The sequence below is a fragment of the Acanthaster planci genome, linkage group LG14, assembly GCF_054643075.1.
Source record: "Acanthaster planci isolate LZ-2023a linkage group LG14, COTS_SCS, whole genome shotgun sequence".
NCBI lineage: Eukaryota > Metazoa > Echinodermata > Asteroidea > Valvatida > Acanthasteridae > Acanthaster > Acanthaster planci.
In genome coordinates this window covers 8,964,578-8,986,163 of record NC_141790.1, presented here as the reverse complement: position 1 = coordinate 8,986,163, position 21,586 = coordinate 8,964,578, and the positions used below count along the sequence as shown (strand labels likewise).

Genomic DNA, 21,586 nt, shown 5'->3' with positions numbered 1-21,586 from the left:
ATGAAACCAAAATGGGGAAGTTTCCCGATGTGCAGTTTCGCCTTTTCGCGCCGGACGATTTGCAGTGAAAAAAAAATGGTGGTATCAGAATCGGGTCTTTCGCGTTCTTGACTTCGATTTCCGCTACATAACCGCGTCGTAAACAACAGCTCTAGAAGGATATGTCCGCCTCGGAAGCAGTCATACCCCGGAAATCTTGTTAAAGACACAATTAAATTACACCCGTGGCCTAAACGATTGCTACAAATTCTCTTTTATATTGAAGACATATTGCAAAAAAATCCAAACATTTTATATCACAATAGTACGAACGTTCGTGGCTTCAAGCCAGGTACCGTACCACTGGAAAATTAATCGGAACATACACTGCACGGTCCTCACAGAATTAGCCTTTTGAAACAAATCTGAAAAGAAGTGTGCATTTAAGCCTACATTTTACCCCAGGGATGTGAGCAGGGTTACGGTTTAAATTGCCAACAAAGCCAGGTACGAAGGAGAGGTCTCGGCACATGTACGATGCAATATATTCATCTCAAAATTGAAAACGTACAAAAATTACAAAACAATAATCGCACGAGCACTGGAGTCTCTGTTATCACATGGTCTCGTGACTCTCTACAGTCCAAATCAATCGTCATTGTTGGTATATCTGTTGATTATTCCAGGCACAAATTTACACACTGGATCATATTTATCGTTGAGACAGTAACATGAATATTCAATCTAAAAGAAATAAATATGAAACTTGTGGTTTTTTTTCTACAATGAGTTTCGCCCAAGACTAAAGTTGAATTCTTCGTTTTGGCTTCAGTGGATCAAGCTGCATGGTTGCTCAAGCAGCAACACTCCTACAGAAAGTTGTACCCAAGTGTTCAAACTTAGGAAAGAGCTGCCTTTCAAAAGCGTCTGCCATAAATTTCAGGTAACTTTTTGCATTACATAACCAGCTCTACAAATAGATTCTGAATACAGAAACTATCCCTTTTACTCTTGAGATTGTGTCTTCGCTTGCAAGACGCTTCGATTTAACAGAAAGAGGCATGACTCTGTGTGGACAAATAAAAATCTCTCGATTATGAGGCCCATGTCAGATGGGGCACAGACGTGGACAAACACCTACGGGAAATTTGGCAAGAAGAAACCATGTGAACAGTCTAATCAAAGGTGTGTACGAACCCTCCTTTCCCCTAGGTTACTGAGCCAGGGTACTAAGCCGAATCATCTGCTTACACATCCGCAGATTTGATGGTTTTTTAATTTCATGCGTAGGGGGGAAAAGAGCTGATTATGCTCCTCTCTCCGACAAAATCACCCCAAGTGACATAGCAGGAAGTTCTGGTGAACAATGTGGATACGTATTCATGTCAGAAATAAAAATCCCTGTTTCTTGTTTTCCTTTTCAAAAAGTTATGAACAATTTGTGAATTCAGGCACAGATTGCGCATGTTAATTGTCAACCTCCCTTCAGCAATCCAGCAACCACGCGTGCGTGCTTGTTTTGGTGTATAATACGGAAGTACACATACGTACGTAAAATTGACCCTTGACCTTAAGAGCGGTCTTTAGTAGGTTTCACTGAAATATTCAATTTCCTCAACACAGGTTCAGTGTCGTTCCAATGTTGGTTCATAACTGGTTTTTATACTCGTCGCATTCAACCTTCTTTTCTCGCATACAAGAGGGGGCCTCAGGATAATCATTTAATAATATAGGCTACATGTATTTCTGGAGGAGAAGCTATTTCTGTTCACAGACGGGCAAGATTAAGATTCATTTGCATGAAAAAAGCTGTCCACTCTATTTGGAGTTTTATTTGTAATCCAACAACATACACCTGAGATTGAGCAACGGTTATCTCGGAGGATGCCCACCGGTCTACACGTGAAGGACTCGGGGTACCGTGCGAAATACCTCAATTCCAATAAGCCAAAAGTCACTCCATGGCTCCATTTTTCTCAACTATTTCTTGGGAATGCCAAATCCGGCAATTGCTGTCCATTCACAAAAGCTGGAGACATAAGTACTGTTTAGCATGTATGCTGAATAAGAAGTGAGCATTTTAATGTGACTGTGGGGTGGGGAGTTGTTTTCATGCCACGATCAATGGGTCCAGACTTTTTCCTTGTTAGAGAGACTTGACTGAGTCAGTGCACAGATGCGAACGTACAGAACAAATGTACAGCAGATTTAAAAAAAAAAAAACCTCTACCGTACCAGCCCGACTGAGAACGACTGGTGCCAAGACTACAGCATGCTGCGCATTCACGAGATGCCTTAAAGCGGGCACCTGCTGAAAAACGCCTGGCGTGACTTGGCCTACACTCCTACAAATAAACTGTACCAAGCAGTTTGTCCTGTGAACAATACTACTAACATTTATCACGGCTTCAGATCGCACACAATACCACACAGGAAGTATTAGATCAGAATCCAGAGGGTTGTACACCAAGAAAGCCCTAACCCCGCTGTTACATTTGACAACTATTCGTTTTTATATAAATATATATTATACTTTTTAGGGCTAGATATAAAAATGCACTATGTAAATAGATGTGATGACAGTAACCTTTTTAAAAGGGAGGAACGAAATACACATTACATTGCCTTTACTCTCGTGCAAAATTCTTCTAACTTTGATCATTATTTTAAAGTTGATAACAGTTCACATAATTCAATTAAAATACATTTTCGGATATTTCCATTGTTCTTCTAGCACAAACAAATACAAAAAATTTCCATTTGGAAAAAAGAGATAAATAAAAATAGGGCATGCCAACAACATTTTCTTGGCAAATGTTTTCTGTTCGGCTCAAGTTTGAGCCAAGGGAGAAAATTCAGATAAACCAATAGGGAACAGTTCACATTTTGCCATTGGAAATTTGCTCGACAGGGAAAAAGACTTGCAGGACACAGGGGTACAAAGTCCCCACAGAGAGTACAAGTATTAAAAAAAAACAGGTATTACAAATATAATTTGCTAACTGTTTAAACACCTGGATCTTTCTTACAAAACAAGTCACACAAAAAAAGGAAAACCTTTCATTTAAAATTGCAGAGTCATTCTTGGAATGCCAAATAATACTTCAATACCAGAAAATCTTTACAGTTCACGAAAGTTTCAATGGAAGAATTTTTTTGTTGCAACATAATGCCTGACACACTTTTTCTGAGTCACCATTCGGAAATATCAATTTCAGCACACTGGAAAATACTGCTCACTTTACTTCAGTTGGGACGTGGAAAGGACTTTTAAATCTGGTTCTGTCTGCAGTTTTCCGACATTTCACGTCCTGTAACTTAATTTATATTTTATTCCATGATCGAAAAAATAAACAGTTCAGATCTTGATGTGCGTATGCGCAGTTGAGATGCCAAACACGCTCGGTCATCATATACTCAATCGCAAGTTTTCCCAGTGACTCAACAGTGGAGTCCCATCTTCTTCCTGCTCAACTTATTTTTAAAATAGTCCATTCCGCATTTCATGTGGAATAAATAAATACTTACTTCTTGTGCCTTTTTTGGGGGGGAGGGGTTGTCCCGTGCTTGGTCCCCGGTTGATTGCGGCCTACAGGTAAAGGGAGGGCGCCACGATGATCCCCGTCTGGACAAGGACGATGAGGAGGAACGTCGTCAGCAGGAGGATGCCATAGACGAGGGACTTGTCCACGGGGATGAAGAGGAGCCGCACCTGCCACGTTCAAGAATTGGATGGCCACAAGTGTATCGAACAGTGGCAAGGATTGGCCGATGAGTTTGTATCAAATCAAGTGATTGGTCCATTGGTAAATACCTTAGGTCTGGAGGGAATGATCACTGTATCGATGTACCCGATTGGTTGATCAATTGATACATTCAGTCTATTGGGAATATTTGTGAAGTCTGAGGACATTTATGACCATTATTTATATGTATACTGCCCTTTTGGTGTATCGGGGGTTGAGGAAATACTAAATGGGCCTGATGTGAATTGTTTTCATTCCGAGGGGACTAAGTAGTTAAAAAGATGCAAAATCCTACAACGGACGTTAAGAATCTCATCCTGGCGAACACAATTTGTACATATTAACTCTCACTTCCCAGGCATTCTTGCTAACAACTTTCCACAATCCTAAAAAATACTTTACTGCAGTCAAAATCCATCAACACTTTAAAGGGGCTTCAGGCTGTGGTGCAGCCAGGGGGTGGAGTGGCTTGGGGGTCCATGCCCCCCCTTAAAAAAACCCATTGCCCCTACTGGAACTTTGGAAAAGAAGCAAAATAAGAGTATTAACCCTAACACTCCCAAATCCTCCAATTTCAATATGATTTTACATACGCCCTAGGGGGTTAGGGTTAAGAATACACTGGGATGGGAACTGCCCCCACCCCACGGTTGCATCAAGCTCCCCCACTATCCCCCTACAGTGGCAACCCTGACCGCGCCCCTGGCTTCAGGCCGCCCGTTGCAACTGGGCCCTAACCCTTCTAAATCCTGCAAGAGAATTTCCACTAACTCCCTTGTGGAGCTTTATACAGACCTGCAAAGCTCAACCCTAGCCCCCTAGGGTGTGCGTAAAATAATTTTGAGTTCAGAGGATTGGGGACTGTCAGGGTTTATCAAAGGCTCCACTTGCAACAATGCGAGATCACATCAGAAATGCAACGCACAGAGGTGACTTGAATTGCTTAGTTCAGGTTAAACGCTGGTCTGTGTCTTTGAAAAATTGGTAACATCCAAAAGCAGGTGGGGCTCACTGCAACCTGTACAAAAGATTCTGCTCAATGGTCTTTTTACAAGCAGTTGGCATATCGTCATAGCAAAGCTTGTGGTCAGTATTTCTGAAAAAAAAATTGAGGCCTAGTGGAGGTACGGGAATTCACTTTTCTACCTTGTACTTGGCCAGGGTCACAAACTGCAAGAAAGAGTCCAGATCCCGCGGCGTGCTGGTCAGGTATCCAAACACTCGCATCTCCAGTGCCGCTTGCTCGATTTTGTTGTAGATGGAACTCAATCTGGCAGCCTGACATGGTCAAACAGGGTTATTGCAAGAGAGGATTGGAACAATGAATGAATCAATGCCATGGGGTGGGACTTGGGCTACTGCAATAAACCAAATGATTCAATTCAACTGACCACATAGGAACCCATCGTCACCCACACACACCTAACTGGGCCAATAGACCCCTTATCAACCCCACCCAGTAGCGCCCAGCCCAATCCAGACTGCCTCTTACAAGCCTAACCCAACCCAGCATGAAAATGTTGCAACCATCCTCAAAACCCCACCTGGAACAACAGAATCCAACCACCCCACACAACAACCTCACTAATCCAATCCAACCCCACATGAATCCCTCACCAGCTGCACAAACCCAACCGGACCGACAGAATCCAACCAATTCCACCCAGCTTCCCTCAGCCCAATCCTAGCCTACCCAGACAAACCCAACCCCACATGAACCCGTCACCACCTGCACAAACCCGACTAGACCGCCAGAACCCAACTGTGACCCCCCAACCAACATTGTCAAACCAAATTCCAACACTGCCCAATCTACCGCAACTGACAAGGGACCCACCTTGGATCCATAACCCAGCTGACAATCAAGTTGTCCATAATTTCATACACAGCTGCTTAAATTTCGAAAATTTCAAAATCTCATGTGCTGCGAGAGAATACCGTGGCTCTGCTGAATAATTCTTGATCAGTTTGGTATTTGATCCAGCCTACGGTCCCCAGAAGAGTTGTGTACCAATTGTAGAGAAACTTGAGATGTTTGCGCTGGCTGATCTGAAGGATTTATTCAGAACTGAAATATTTTCCAACCCTTTCCCAGAGGAATTTTTGAAAATGACACCAGTCAGTTCTGAGATCATTTGAGGCCATATTTCCGCTGCTACCAGTATTGTGCAAGGAAAAGTCAAAGCTTGTTCACAAGTGTTTGACGTAAAACATGACGTTTGTTAACTCTGAGCTAGCAAAACCTGCCCTGACCCTGTCCAAATTTGTTTTTGGCCTGTCCTGAGAACAGGTGGACAGGCTAGATAACACCCTGCTGGTCTTTCATAGTAAAAAAAATAGAACAAATGTTTGGCTTACTCTTCTGATAAATATACATATAGATTTAATTCACTAGCAGTCAAAAATAGTCAAAAAGACCCTAATTTGCAATGACCTCTTTCCCAAAAATCACTTTCACTGACTGTGAATCCACATCACAACAGCATCGGAGGAATAGATTAGTGTCCGAGTTTGTTCGCTGCGCTGAGCACTTTTATGAGCAGTTGATGCATTGAGTGATACACCGAATATGCGAATTGATTATATTCTTTAAACAAATGATGAAAATGGCAAGAATGATGTCCCACCTGGGCAATGAACTCAACAGGAATTCCACATAAAAATTCCATGTTGACTACATTTGACTTTATGGTGTTCTTAAAATATCTAGCATCTCTTTTGCTGCATTCTTAATGCAATAAAACTGGATGTAATTGAAGAAAAACAGAGGAATTGAATCACTTGCGGCAGATCTCTGTCGCCCTTTCTATTAAAAATCTTCTCTCCGTAAAACTGGCCTTTTCAGGAAGAGATGCATCATTTTCCTGAAGTTGAGGCTTCCTTAGTATATTAAAGTCTATTGGAGGGTGGCTGTGTGTGAAGTAACATGGGACAGTTCTCCACTGGTCCCCTGAGGTGAGCAGTGCCATTTTTGGACCATCTGGAAAGTTTAGTTCTCTTAGGTTGTACATGTTGAAATATTTTTGTAGAATTTTTGTGGCATAAATTTGTAATGAACTTAAAAAAATGGTTTTGTCATTTTGTTCCCCTAAGGTTCCGGAAATGAAAAGTTTGCCTCGTTTTCAGTTCCATGTGGCTAACTTGTAAATAAAGTATCATCGTGAAGTGAGATGTCTTTTGCTAACAAACATTCCAAGGTGTCCGATGTCAGGTCTCAGACTTCTCAAGAACTTTAAACCATTTTCCTAAACATATACAGATTCAGGATGCACCGCTAGTTAGTCCACGTAATGACCACAAAGAATGCACCCACGCAGCAGGTTACAAGCTCAACACCTGCCTCACGCAAGCATGGGCAGTTTGGGCCGCAGCAAAGTTCACCAAAGGTGTGCTGTTTAGTACAAGAATGCTGTACACACAGCAAGCCAGTTTTCCTCCGTCTCGGACGTGTCACTGAGAATGCCCGTCATTTGACCTGAGACTGAGTGACCTGTGACATACACTGGACAGCAAAAGAAACTTGCTACTTCTGTCAAGGGCCACACATAAAAATTCACTCCATGGAAATAAACAATTTTTGTACACAGGTATGCTGCAATACCCCTCACTAATCACATGACCAAAAGCAAGTGATTATCTTTACAACAAAGAAGAAATTGACATGCACAGCAACTTGGTTACTGAATCAAAAGTCACACAAAAGCACTCTCCACCAAGCAAAAATGACCCATGAATGGACAACATTTTAAACAACCAATGACAAACTGAACACCTGTTTTGTCAAAATGACGTGCATGAGTGGTTTCTGTATAGGGATGCCATCCTTACTGACTATGCATATACATTATTGAAAAGTAATGACTGCGACTTCTTTATTTCGTCCTATGACATTGATTTCCACGTAAAACTTAAGGCTTATTCTGTTACATTCTGTGACTTCTGATTCAGTAACCAAGTTGCTGTGCATGTCAATTTCTTCTTTGTTATAAAGATAATCATTTGCTTTTGGTCATGTGAGTAGTGAGGGGTATTGCAGCATACCTGTGTACAAAAATTGTTTATTTCTATGGAGTGAATTTTTATGTGTGGCCTTTGACAGAAGTGGCAAGTTTCTTTTGCTGTCTAGTTGAATTATGATGCTCTTTTTGACTTGACAGCAACACTCCCCAACCCCAGGGAAACCTGCCGGCAGTTTACCTGCACGAACGGAAAGACCAGGATGACCAACCACAGTAGAAAGAAACACACACGATACGTCAGCACCAGAGGGTTGATGTCGGTTTGGTTCTGGAACAGCAGCAGGCTTACACCTGTAAATATTGAAATAATAAAACCCTGCATTACCTCGACAACGCCAGGGATTTCCCCTGTCCTAACACAGAGGACGTCTGGCAAATTCTGTAAGCAGTGCTGAGTGGTGTACATGTATGCATTGGGCATGATTGGCCGATTTGCCCGATGGCTCAAGCTCCGCGCGATCACTCAATCTTATTGCATGATTTGTCGATAGGTCCGCCATCAGCAAATCTGCTTTCTTTCTGATTCGTGGTTGCTAAAGATTGCTTCAAAACAGGGATGCGGAGTTGAAATTTTACGCGGATTCGACCAATCCTGCAGATCAATCAACTGGGCAATCCTGCCGAACCAATGCACTCTATCCTCATCTCTTCACATGAGTGACTTCCGCTGTGTTTGTACACACACACACACACACACACAGAGGCTCAAAACTAGTCCATAGCGGCTTAGTATGTGTGGAGCCTTCAAGTCCCCGTGGCCCTGGCCGGGCACTGTAGTGAATTTCACTGTATAACATTATCTCAAAATTTGACAAAGTGGACTATGTGGTAAGAAATGTCACACAAATCCTGAGAAAATAACCCCCAGGGGTCAACAGTGTAAAACCTACCTTAGTCAAGGACTGCGGTTCTTTTATCTTGTTTTCAAAAGTCAGTATTTTCAACCCAAATGGAACAGGTGTGTTGCGGAATAAAAAGGTGGGCAAGTGGTTAAATGGATACTTCTCTTCGCAGAAAAATTATCGGTGGAACGGGAAGAAGGAACGAAAAAGCAAACTGTTGTGAAAAAACAACCAGAAAGAACTTGGCATTCTGTCCTACCTACAACGACCATCGCAGCAAAGTTAAAGACCAACAGGGACATCATGTTGGCCATGGGTCCGTTCAGCTGATGGGTAGCCTGCCACACCTTCAGGATGTCCTGAAACGAAGCAACAAATACGGTCGATAGTTGACGGTATTCGGCAGTGTAGTCTCTCCTCGCTACTCTAATCATAACTTTGCTGCCAGTGGCTATGAAAATCTGAAGGACCTCCCGTCTACAGGGACAGCATCGTATGCAAACGTGTTGGACAAAGTACATGTAACCGGTTTCAAAACAAACACCTGTGTTTTAAATTTGTAGACGCTTTGCCGGCAGTCAGAGAGGTTGAAGCTGTTCCACCAAAATTTCAATTTTTCAGGGCAGGTTTGCCTGTCTGAAACACCCAAACTGAACTGGTTGGACTTATTTGGTTCGGGGATATTTGGCCAGCAATATCCCGGAATCCAGCAAAGTCTTCCATTATGCGTTACTCAATGGCAAATACCATGTACATCAATGAAACTGATATATTTCTGCCCCTACGGAAGTAAAAATCACCGCGGCTAAAGGGTTTCCTTCAACCCTCAAAATCCTATGGTAGTGAGACATTAGATTTTGGTAGATATTGGTGGATTTGGGAAGTGTTTGGGGGAGGTAAACTCACATGCATGATCATCCGCAGGTCCCCTGTCTTCTCTAGCAGCTGCTCCTGGATGCTCCGCATGAAGCAGATGATGGTCTCGCATTGCACTGTGTAGTTGACAACAACCGCCGCGATGATGGAGTTGTAGATGAGGCAGCCAAACACGTTCACACCCAGCAAGACTATGTTCCAAGCTTGCCTGGCCCAGTTTGTGAAGAGACAGAAAAATCACACGTTAAAAAAAATTTGGTAAAATCATTAAGCAGCAGCGTTGTATTCAAGTCCGTCACAAGTAAGTCTGTAAGTCTATCACAAGTCATTCGGTCTCAAGCCAATTCCAAAGCTATTCGAATGAGCTGTGACAAAAGCATTCTTTTCTCACTGTTCACCCTGTTACTTATGACTGGCCTTTTGAAGGGACTCGTGACTGGTCTTGTGAAGGGACTTGTGACTGGACTTGTGACTGGCCTTATGAAGGGACTTGTGACTGGCCTTATGAAGGGACTTGTGACTGGACTTGTGAAAGGACTTGTGATGGAATCAAATACAACACTGGTAAGCAATATCCGATTTCTTTCTTTTATAGTGATTCAGTTAGCACTGGGGCTACATTATCCAATGGAGGCAGTGGGTTCCGTACTTAGGGCCTACAAACAATTTGGAACCTACAAAAAGTTTGAGGGCCTACGAATACCACAGCTGCACCATGAAATGCAAACAACATACGTGAGTGCAAGGACAGATTCGGCATCTCTGATTTGTAATTCTATTTAGGAAGGCTTCAGACGAGGCGGTTGATATCTTACTCCAGCTCCGCATCAACATGCAAAATTATTCCATTTATAGCTGTTCACCCTGCAGTGCATTTAGCGCCAATTACAGGATGAAGTGATAATTAAGAAGACAAAGCAGAAATGTTCAGATTTACAGGTGGGAGGAGAAACCCCCGGGCAAATATTCCAAGAAAATAAAAACACAGAATCAGGCAGGGACTGAAAACCCAATCCACATGCTGACCTAGGTGAGATTCGAACCTGGGTCGCAGAGGTGGAAGGCGAGGAAAGAGGCACTACACCAACCTGACTCCCTTAACTATGAGGCTTCAGTGCTTACCAGTGCTGTGAGATTGGTACTTGCACCCACGACCAAATAGGGCCTTCTGTGTGCCTGTAGGGCCAATGGAAGGCTGGTGCCTATCAAGTACCGAAGTGAATAGGTCACACACACATTTATGTGCGTGGGAGCTATTAGCGTGACAACCAGCGCATGTTGGTTCCAACACGCACACGTACTCCATCCGTTTGCACTTCACTTCCCGGTTGAAAATGACGTCGCACTTTGGCACTCTATATAGCCTACGGAATACTGGTGACTTGGGCCCACGGAACACAGGTTCCTAGGGTCTACGAAATACCAATGCCTTTGGCCTGTGGAACATTGGTGCTAGGCCTACGGAACACTAGTGATTTGTGCCTATAGAACACTGCTGCCTAGGGCTTACAGAACACCGGTGCCTTGGGCCGACGGCACACTAGCGCCTTGGACCTATCTAGGGCCTATGGAACACTAGTGCCTGGGCCTATGGAGCACTGGTGAATGCACCAGTGGAACACTTAACGCAGCCCTGGGCAGCAGAGGTGGTGTTATGAATAAAACCATTATGCTTTCCAGCCTACGGCAGCTCCACTTACACCGAGAAGAATGGGTAGATGGTGCTCTCCAGTCCAAAAGCAGTGAGAAACAGTGCAAGAACTCCCATCATGCCGACTACCCACAATGCCCCACAAATCAGAATCCACCTGGCGCAATTGGAAGGGGGAAAAAAGAGAGCGGCAAATCAACTCAGCAAGAAAGGTGGAGGCATTTATTACCCACATTTCGATTGAATTCAAATATCTGCCGAGAGGTGTTTTGCTTGAATTTGATCGAGTTGGGAGGGTAGAGCCTTAACGTTGTTGCCTGACACAGGGGTGTTATTTGGTGTTCAGGACCACTGGCGTGTCACATGATAGCTACAGAGCCGAGGATTTCAGAGGATCTGGGAGAAGTCCCATAGTGAGTGCCGGGGGGGTACCCCATTAAATTTGCTGCAGTGTCTTCAAAAGTTCAGTTTACATTCAACACAATATTCTTCATCTTTCTTTTACTTGATCTATCAGAATTCAAGATATTGCACTAAAGTGGAATCAATTCTACTGTTGTTTTTCAATTCTAAACGGTTGGGTTTGACACAAGTAACAGTTTTTTCAAAACTTCACTTGAAAAGTAGAAACAAAATTTCAAAGACTGACAATTGGGCAGCGTCCCATAATTTGGAACAGTCAGGACATTCCATTTGGAACATTAAATGCTCATTCCAGAAGGTGCATTTATTCACTCCGCCGGGAACACGGTGTTCCCACGGGCATGATGCCTCAGCACGGTCTTAAGCACAAAACTCACTGTTCCCTCTGATGCGCAGAAATTCCAATGGAATACTAGCATTCCAGTGGGAACAGTCCAATAGAACCCGGATGTTCCCGACTTCTGAGACACTTCCTTAGGGCCATGAAAAAAAATTGTCAGTTGCCTCACAAACTGACGAATTGTGGATAGTTGCAGCACCTCGAACTGTGGTATCGTGTGACCAAATCGGTGGACGGTGCGCCACTACGTGGCGCACCAGAACTATGGCATACCTCACTTCGTGGTGCAACTGACAATATGATTTATTCTTACTTCATTGCCCGGATCATGGTGGACTGCGTGTTGGTGCCATGCTGTATCGGCGTGGTATGTAGGAAAGCCTGTAATATGCAAATGAAACCGGCAACTGTGACCTTTGTATGGTCTCTTGAAAAATTCCTGCAAATATGAAACTGTGCAACAGACGTCAGTCATTGACCAATAAATGGAGAGGGGACAATGTCTTTTGATACTGGGGCAATGTATATATGTCATACACTGTTTGTTAAGCATCATGCAAGAGCAGATTTTCAAAGTTGCAATGTTCCCCCCTTCCCCCTTTCCAAATGTGCTACTTTGACTTTTTAGTCTAAGTTGGCGGAGAGGGGAGAGGGCGAACTCTCAAAGCCCCTCTTTCAATAGTTAAAGTTAAAGCAAGTTAAATTGGAATAAAATCTGGTGCACTGTGTTATCTGATTGCACATAAATGTAACGATTTGAATTCCCCAGACTAAAGACACTGTTGCTATACCTCATGATTCGGGGCAAACTTTTGCAGAGCGACCACCATCTCTGGAATGGACGGGTTCCTTCGTGCCTTTCTTATTCACTCACAACAGTGTATTGGTGCAAGGCATCTCTTATGTAACTACACAAGAGCTTGCCCTGAATCACGAGGTATAGCAACAGTGTTTTTAGTCTGGAGAATTCAACTTATTATGTTCACGTGAATTTTATTAACTCAGTGTACCAGATTTTATTCAAATTTAACTTGCAAATGGCTTATTGCCATCAATCATCAACCAGTCCTGAAGTCAAAGTCCCAAAGTTCCACGTCTTGCAAGCGCACTGAGGCACATCTTTTTTTGTTTACTGTGCAGAGCTGATTGTAATGTTTGACTTGTGCCTACCGACAGGTGGCATTCATGTGATTGAATGGATTACGGAGGAGTTCCCTAATGTGGTGCACTTTGACATTTCCCTTGACTTTCCTCATGAAGTGCAGCCAAACCTCTTTGTTGAAAGACTTCAAAGTCATTCAGATAAAAACTGGTGCTATAATCTTCATAACGCATGCTGTTATTCCATATGCTGCCGGGGAGCCCAATTTTGGGCACATAGGCTTTATACACGAGACTGGGGAGCCCGAAACCGGGCAAAAAGAGCGGGGCCTTTTAACAAAACACCGAGCTGCTGGGAATTGCCAACTTTTTTCAGTTGTCAATAGCGGAGGAAATCCGTCCTTATTTTGAGAAATTATACCACTGTTTGTGGCATTCAGCACGAGCAGATTACCACCGGGGACAAAAGCACTCCAGCGATGAGCGATACAATACCGCTGCATGCTAATCTGGCCCCCATTGAAAAGACACCAGTAGTACACTTTGCCTGTTTCGGGAGCAAAAGAAAGTTACATAACACCGCACAATCTGGGCTCTTTTTCCAAGGCGGCAAGCCTGGCTGAAATACTCCGGCGTCAATAGATGTCTGTCAGATTAGAGTAGTCACCAGATAGTTAATCGTGTCGGTGTAAATGTCCAGTAAATGAAGCTATGATTTTCTGAAGAATTTTGGAAACAGAAAATCTTGAAAATCTCCCGGTTTTACGTCCTGCAACTTCAAATTCCACCCGGCAACAAGTGGTTAGAACAATTTGAGTGTCTTTAAATTGAGTCTGAAGTTCAAAAACGGTGGCGTCTGGAAATTGGGCACAAATTGAGCTGAGCGTCCCCCAACATGGCAGACTGGAACGAATCTCGGCAAATCTTATACTGACATTTAAGAATTTCTTTGAAGTATCTGCGTCCTTACAAACACCTGGTATGGCTATCCCGTACAACATCCGCGCATTATTTCTTTCATCAAAACAAGTTTGTGAGACAATTGTTTTCTTATTTTTGGGCACAGTTTGAGTGTTCCCTGGACACTTTAAAAACACAGTGGAAAATCAGGCCGAAATGGTATTTCATGGGGACTTTGTAGCAGGTGGGTCATTTCGAGATTTATGAAAGGGAACGTTGAGAGCTTGATGAAATTTCACTTTTTGTGAAATCCAAGGTAAAAAATACTGCTCTGGCAAGGCACTACAGGTAAAAAAAACCTCAAAGTGCGCCAAAGTCAGGAGCTGCACCAAATTAGGGTGCATCAACTATACTGATCTTCACCATTGGCGTAATACTCTAGATTATGAAAAAAAAAAAATTGGCTGGGTGCCCTACCTGCTGGATCATGGCATCCATCTGTTCGTTGTCTTGGATGCGGAAATACCAAAAGCCAAGCAAGAATGCCAGGAAGTGCAGGACATCGGGGAAGACATAGGAGGAGATGAGATGGGTGCAGATGTGGTAGGTCTCTGCTGCTGGCTCAATGGTGAAGCTCATGGGAGTGGTGACGTTGCTCCCACCATGCGGCACAATCGTTGGTGAAATATCCGTCTAGGGTTAAAGGGTCCACGTAACACTAAAACTCCCCAAAATGCACCTTTAAGTTTCATTTACACTTATTTTCAAGGTTTGCTATTTGAAAGGTATTCTAACGCTTTAGTTTTAATGGCTTTTACGCTAATGTGAATTTTTGTACTCAAAACTGTGATGTCATCCCAGGGAGAGAAACCACAACGATGAAACTGAAACAATGGTCCGAACTTTTTAAAATCCCCTGGGAGGTTTTGGAAAAGTTCAGCAATCTTCGATATGCAGGAACCAAGAGTTGGCGTGGTTGACGCCCCTTTCGTGGGTCCACGCCAGAGGCGTACACAGGTGCAGTGGTGTTTGGTGCGGGCTATGCCCAGCACGTGTGTCTGATTTCTGTTGGAAGGTAAGGTCTTATTTTCCCTGCCAACCTGTCTCTAGGGCTGAGTCAATTCGAATAATTCACTATTCGAATATTCAACCTTCAATTTGATCAAATATCTGAATATTCATTCTTACCGACAGGCAGACTGTTGATGAACAATCCATGGACAAAATCAGTTGCAATAACACACACAATTGTACATTATAATCACTGTAATAGCTTCTCACATCAGGGAGAGCCTCCAGCCATGATTTAGCAATATTTAGAGACGAACAATACTTCTTGTCCTATCAAATTTTGTAATGAATAAATCAATTTTTGAATCGTTGTAAGATTTCTGTTGCTTTTCATTTGAGTCTGCTTGAAACATGCCTCCACAGTGCAATTTCTCTCATTAAAAAAAAATTCTCCCTTCGTTTCCGTGAATTTTGCATTTGAATATTCAAATTTGGAAAATAATATTCAAATATTTGATACTTGATCGAATACCCAGTTCTTTTACAGAGAGTGGATTGGCTAATCTCTAATGACGGGTCTGCATTTCTCACTTGGGGGCCTTCCCAAATTTTCCATTATCCAATGTTAAAATCCAATGCATCGTTTGTACCTGAACAAAAAAAAAGCCTTTAAACGCCCATTTGCTCTAGGGTTAGGGGTAAGTTTGAACCATATGGAAGTCCATTGGCAGTGATGCAATGCATACTAAAGCCGTGTACCAGTTACTCGGCTACGGCTTGAAATCATATGTGACTCTATGGGAAACGGCTGCAGCCTCAACCACAGACTCATGCATAATATTCAAGCATTAGCCAAGTAATTTGGACACGGCTAACAGTCACTGATTCTGAACAGACAGACTTTCCCTGGGTGAAAGTGGGTTCGGCAGAATACTTTACCGATGGGACAATCAGTGGCACATCGTACTTCCCTTGGCAAGACAGAATGCGGTAGGCGTAGACGTAGAACATGAGCGCCACCAGCAGGAGAGGGTAGATCACGTTCAGCGCCTTCCAGCCGCAGTGGTAGTTGATGCGGTCTCGTCCAAACGGTCGCCAGCCAATCTGAAACAAACGCATCACGAAGCAACGCCATACATGTCATGTATCAACCTTGTAGAAGATCAACAACAAAAACCTTTGAAAATATACTGACTGCTTTCACAACGCCTTCATTTCCTTGGGTCACTTTCATGGAGACGCAGCACACAAAAATATGCTGAGCTGAGAAAATATTTGCAAAGCAAAACCACTTTGAAGCTGGTTCCCAGCTACAGTTTGCCTCGCTTAATAAAGCTGCTAAGCAATTATTTTATACTGCAAGGACATTTGCTGGAACGTACACCACCTGAGATTGTGACCAACTGTATACAAATCAGTCAGATGTGAATTTATGGCAATGTCCAACTTTTTAATTCATCTTTCGGCTGTTATGAGGTTCTGGGGACACTTTTGGTCGAAGAAATCTACACATGCCTCACCGACGTCAGAACACTTGAAAGTTTGGTTGATTTCAGACACCAGTTACAATGCAATTTCTTTGTTTTCAAAGTTCACTTCTGCAATGCTAACGTGGGCAAAGCATGTAATCATGCACAGCAATGGAACACAGAAAGCTTATTTCCGACCAGCTCCACTTGTGTCCTCAACTCAGGGAGTCCCTTTTGACGCGTCAGACTCCTTCTTGCAGGTTCCAAAATAACAACCCCTCAGACTCACATTCTTCGTTTGGACTTACAACAAAGAGCAGTTTCCAGTATGGTTTCAGCACCTGCTGCCGGCACACTCGCAGAACGGTTGTGGTGTGGTAGAGGTTGGAGCTGTCTCGACTCTCGCAGTCTGTGATCTGGAAAGTAATGAGCGAAACGATTCCACTGGTCCAGTCAAACTCAACCATCTCAAGGCAGTAGCTGCGACATCGTACCCGTGTGTAGTAGGTGGTAAAAGCCGGGCCCTATTTCATGGCTCTGCTTAACATACAAAGTTGCCAAGCATGGAAAAACTAAGGCAACGGTCCCAACGGTACAGCAGGGATGTTACACCCCAACTATGGCCATGGTCCCACCTATAGCAGGGATGTTACACCCAAACTGAGGCAATGGCCCCACCTACAGCACAGATGTTACGCCCCAACTATGGCAATGGTCCCACCTACAGCAGGGATGTTACACCCAAACTGAGGCAATGGCCCCACCTACAGCAGGGATGTTACACCCAAACTGAGGCAATGGCCCCACCTACAGCACAGATGTTAAACCCCAATAATGGCAATGGTCCCACCTACAGCAGGGATGTTACACCCCAACTGGGGCAATGGTCCCACCTATAGCAGGGATGTTACACCCAAACTGAGGCAATGGCCCCACCTACAGCACAGATGTTAAACCCCAATAATGGCAATGGTCCCACCTACAGCAGGGATGTTACACCCCAACTGGGGCAATGGTCCCACCTACAGCAGGGATGTTACACCCCAACTGGGGCAATGGTCCCACCTACAGCAGGGATGTTACACCCCAACTGGGGCAATGGTCCCACCTATAGCAGGGATGTTAAACCCCAATAATGGCAATGGTCCCACCTACAGCAGGGATGTTACACCCCAACTGGGCAATGGTCCCCCTACAGCAGGGATGTTACACCCCAACTGGGGCAATGGTCCCACCTATAGCAGGGATGTTAAACCCCAATAATGGCAATGGTCCCACCTACAGCAGGGATGTTACACCCCAACTGGGGCAATGGTCCCACCTACAGCAGGGATGTTACACCCCAACTGGGGCAATGGTCCCACCTATAGCAGGGATGTTAAACCCCAATAATGGCAATGGTCCCACCTACAGCAGGGATGTTACACCCCAACTGGGGCAATGGTCCCACCTATAGCAGGGATGTTACACCCAAACTGAGGCAATGGCCCCACCTACAGCACAGATGTTACGCCCCAACTATGGCAATGGTCCAGTCCCAACTGCGCTGGCAGTTAGGAAATCCCAACTATGGTGTTGGTTATAGTTCAAAATTTTCCAAGGCTTTCTAAAGGCACACACATACTTCACTGTTTTCATGCATTTCGGTCAGTAAGCATATGACTTTCGGGGAGAAATTTCCATCAAAAAACCCACCAACTAAAAACATATTCCTAAAGTATGTGGTCATATCAGACAACATGCGCACACACATGACACATCACAGCAAAATAAAGTCACTTGAAAGCCCGATATCCTATGATACAACATACCTCAAACCTTATAACCTCCAATTGATCTGCAATGCTTAACCCTAACCTTCCCCAACCACATAGAATTAAACAGTAGTAAAGTGTTTAATTCTGTGGGGATAGGTGTGGTAGGCCCATAACAGCTGGCTTTTGCATTGGGTTTGGCATACCTCAGAAAAACAAAGTCCAACAGCCTCTGTGCACAAAGTCCCATGTGGGTGTTTAACTTTGTGTGAATGGGGAAGGTTAGGGCCAGCAACCCTTGGGGGTTAGGGTTAACCCTCCTAGGGTCACTCTTTGGGTCACTTGGTAAACACCTCAAAGAAGCACAGCTGTGTCGTGTTGTGCACTGCACCAACGTGCAAGAGAGTGACCTTGGGCACTTGTGCACATTTGTGCTGTAAAACCAAAGGAGGGTTAATGTAAAATGCTGTATCTAGTCTATAGAATAGAAATTGTGTTACCAATGCGCTAACCAGTGTCACTAAATAAGAAAACAAATAAGAGCACCTCACAGATAGATGAGGAGTAGGAATCTCTGTCCCTGTCATCGTTGCTGCTCAGAGTGCTTCGGCCATTGGGGTGGAACATTGTGTCATCCATCTGCCGTCCAACGCCAAATCCGTTCATGAATGATGGGTCAGGCTGGTCTCAGACCTGTTGGTATCTTAGAGTGGTGTATTTGTCAAGGTGATTTCACATTAATATTTAGGTTTGTATCGCTCAGACTGGAACAAAAAAAATCGGTCGGTAGGGGAATTTGTTATTTTGGGGGTGTGGTCAACGCAGAAAAAAATGAACTTTTGTTCCAGCACACCTTTGTTAGAGAAGATTTGACAGGTTTCTGTCAACTTTTTTGCACCAGTTGGTGCACTGAAAACAGGAACCAGACCAGTCTACAAAAAATGGATCTCAGACTTTATTTCCATTAAAAAAATCCTCCAAGGTATGAATCTACCAAAACAGAAAAGGAAAAAATGGAAACATGTACAGAAAATAAACATGCGATCCGATTTAAAAAATAACGGAAATAATAGAAGAAAAAAAAAAAAGGAAAAATCACGTCATGCAGACGCGATCCCAGCACATCGGGATTACAGAATGGTGTGCATACAGAAATTAAAACCTTATACATGCATAATACATAGACTGCCAATGATTACTGTGCGATGCCCAAACTATAGAATTTGGAAGTCACGTTACTGTTACCATAACTACATGTATAGCCACTTAGTTTCCTTAAAACATTTCAAAAGTCACTGTTTTAACGCAGTAAACATGGAAACAGTTCCATACTACAAAGTACAGATATCACTTTGCAAAAAAAACCTGATCTCAAAAATTCTAAGTATTTTCAAAGTGAATGCTTTGATATACATTTTACTCTTTTGGACATGCTACATTATCACTTTCTGATGGCTGAATGACAAACCACTTTTAGGGGAAAATCCATGATCTCCGTCTGTCTGTAGGCTTTATATGAGCTTCTTCCCACATAATTTCTAGTGTTATTACCTTTATAGCAGGCCTAACATCATTATACAAAAAATGAAGAGACTATTGTCACAGTAATCACGGTAAACATAAAGTGACTCCCAAATTCTATACTTACGGCACTGCGCAATTATCATTGTAAGGTATATAAGGTTTTACTGCCCCACTGTGGCATTGCAGTAGCCCCAGTGCACACACTGGTCAACATGGAATTCGGTGGCGGGGGGGGGACATCTTGCGTTGTTTTCATCGTGGGACCGTCCTGGCTGCTGCTGTGACCTGGAAACACACATCGGGTGAGAAGCGCAACATGTGCTGCGCCGTGTTTGTATGTGTATGGGGCAGCGCGGTCATCCGGGAGTTTCACAGAAATACGGGCAGCAACCACACCGCGCCGATGAGAACAACTGCAAGGAGCACATGCGTACGTACAGATCAAAGAAAGATTGTATAACCTGATCCTCGGACTGGCAGGTGCGTGCGTACGCCGCCAAAGTCACTGTTTTCACCGGCACAGTACCTGTCATTTTGCGAGAATCCCGGATGTCTGCGCTGCCCCATAGCTGGGACAAATACAACACAAGATGTTATCCCCGCCACCAAAAATGGTCAAGCCAAGATGCTGAGCAAGCGCAGTCATTGGTGGGTTCGACGCATGTGCAGTCTGATAAACATGACGGCATAAACGGGGCGACAGTCAACGGGTGGAAGCAAGAAATTGGTGAACAAAAATCTCATTTTTTTTCAAAAACACTCCGTCTCATGCTCTGAAACTTGGTTATCGCGCTTTTTAGGAGGTACAGATTAAGCAGGTTTGCTGACAGCGGACATGGCGAAAAATTTGATTTATAATAGCAATAAAAGTTGACACCCTGCACCCCTGTCATGCCTGCGCACAAACCTATGAGACTTGTCTGAAAAACACTCCTAGGCTAAGTGTTTTCTATCCAAGTAAAGTATGGTGCCTCTGAAGTTTCTCAGCTAAATTCACCTTTTTGGGACATGTTAGGATTATCACTTTCTGAACAGTACTTACCCTACTCCCTAGGTAGGCCTATTTAAGTATGTTATTTTCAACCCGCCCAATATTCCTTCCTCCTTAACGGAACTCTTCCCAAACATGCCAAAAGGCATTGCATTTTCATGTTCAATGAATAGTTCCTTATTAGGAATTCAAGCCTCACCATCAAACTAGGACTAAAGTTAGAACTACACACATGCACATGGCCTACTATATAGGACAATATACCCAGCAAGAAATGAGACCGAGGGGTACCCCCCAACCTGTCCAATCCCTATACACATTCCAGACTGTTGTTACTTAACACATCCCCCCCCCGAAGAAGTCTGAAAGGAATTCCCCAGATTCCTGCGAGACAATGACCAACACAAAGCAGGGGGGTTCCCTCCGTCTCATACCTTGCTGCATATGTAAGTCAAGTATGACTGAGGAGGTCGGCCATGTTTCAATCAACATGATCAACTCACGCATCATGAAAAACCACGAAAATTTCAGAACTCTGTTCACGCTGAGGACTGGGGGAGACTGGTTTCCTACAGCAGAGCCCACCAAAATTCTCGACTTACATGTACTTTTGCCTGAGAATTTTGAGTAGAGACATTAGCCTGACCATCACCAAACAAAAATTTAGATGGGCGACGGCGAAAGTCAAAGTTTTCAAGCCACGGTCAGCCGCTTGTTACATTTGTCATGGCTCGGGCCATCTTGCTTGTTTACTGGTGCGTGACAAAAATAGATCTCGAAGTTCACTGCGCCGGTCAAGGAAGCCACGGAGGAAAACATGAACACTTTTCATTATCAGTTATTAACTTTTGTAGTGATATATTTCGCGTTATAAATAATTTTCAGTTTCGAAAAATATTGTGTTTTGTTTAACTCCATTATTTTGTGGAAAAACTGAATGATTTACAAGAATTTTCAATT

At 43.6% G+C, this 21,586-nt stretch overlaps 1 protein-coding gene across 6 annotated transcripts; it reads right to left on the bottom strand.

The window, feature by feature from the left end:
• Window positions 1–236: 236 nt before the first annotated feature.
• Window positions 237–21,560, bottom strand: LOC110980762 (uncharacterized). Of its 6 annotated transcripts, none has more exons than XM_022237715.2 (12): window positions 21,130–21,560; window positions 18,658–18,814; window positions 16,666–16,773; window positions 15,828–15,992; window positions 14,355–14,570; window positions 12,190–12,257; window positions 11,163–11,270; window positions 9,493–9,670; window positions 8,846–8,945; window positions 7,923–8,035; window positions 4,872–5,003; window positions 237–3,691 (listed from the first exon to the last, which is right to left on the bottom strand). In XM_022237715.2, exons 2-12 carry the CDS (start codon window positions 18,775–18,777, stop codon window positions 3,569–3,571), a joined length of 1,431 nt encoding a protein of 476 aa, XP_022093407.2. In that variant the 5' UTR covers window positions 18,778–18,814; window positions 21,130–21,560; the 3' UTR covers window positions 237–3,568. The 6 variants fall into 6 exon arrangements, with proteins under 6 accessions (XP_022093407.2, XP_022093409.2, XP_022093404.2 ...); XM_022237717.2 differs by having other exon boundaries at window positions 18,658–18,804; XM_022237712.2 differs by having other exon boundaries at window positions 21,229–21,560.
• Between the last annotated feature and the right edge of the window lie 26 nt (window positions 21,561–21,586).

Coding starts and splice junctions, on each gene's coding strand:
- LOC110980762 (XM_022237715.2), bottom strand. CDS start 18,777: ATGAACGGATTTGGCGTTGGACGGCAGATGGATGACACAATGTTCCAC. Junction 11,271..12,189: donor ACCATGATCCGGGCAATGAA/GTAAGAATAAAT, acceptor CAATTGCGCCAG/GTGGATTCTGATTTGTGGGG. Junction 8,036..8,845: donor TGCTGCGATGGTCGTTGTAG/GTAGGACAGAAT, acceptor CAATATTTACAG/GTGTAAGCCTGCTGCTGTTC.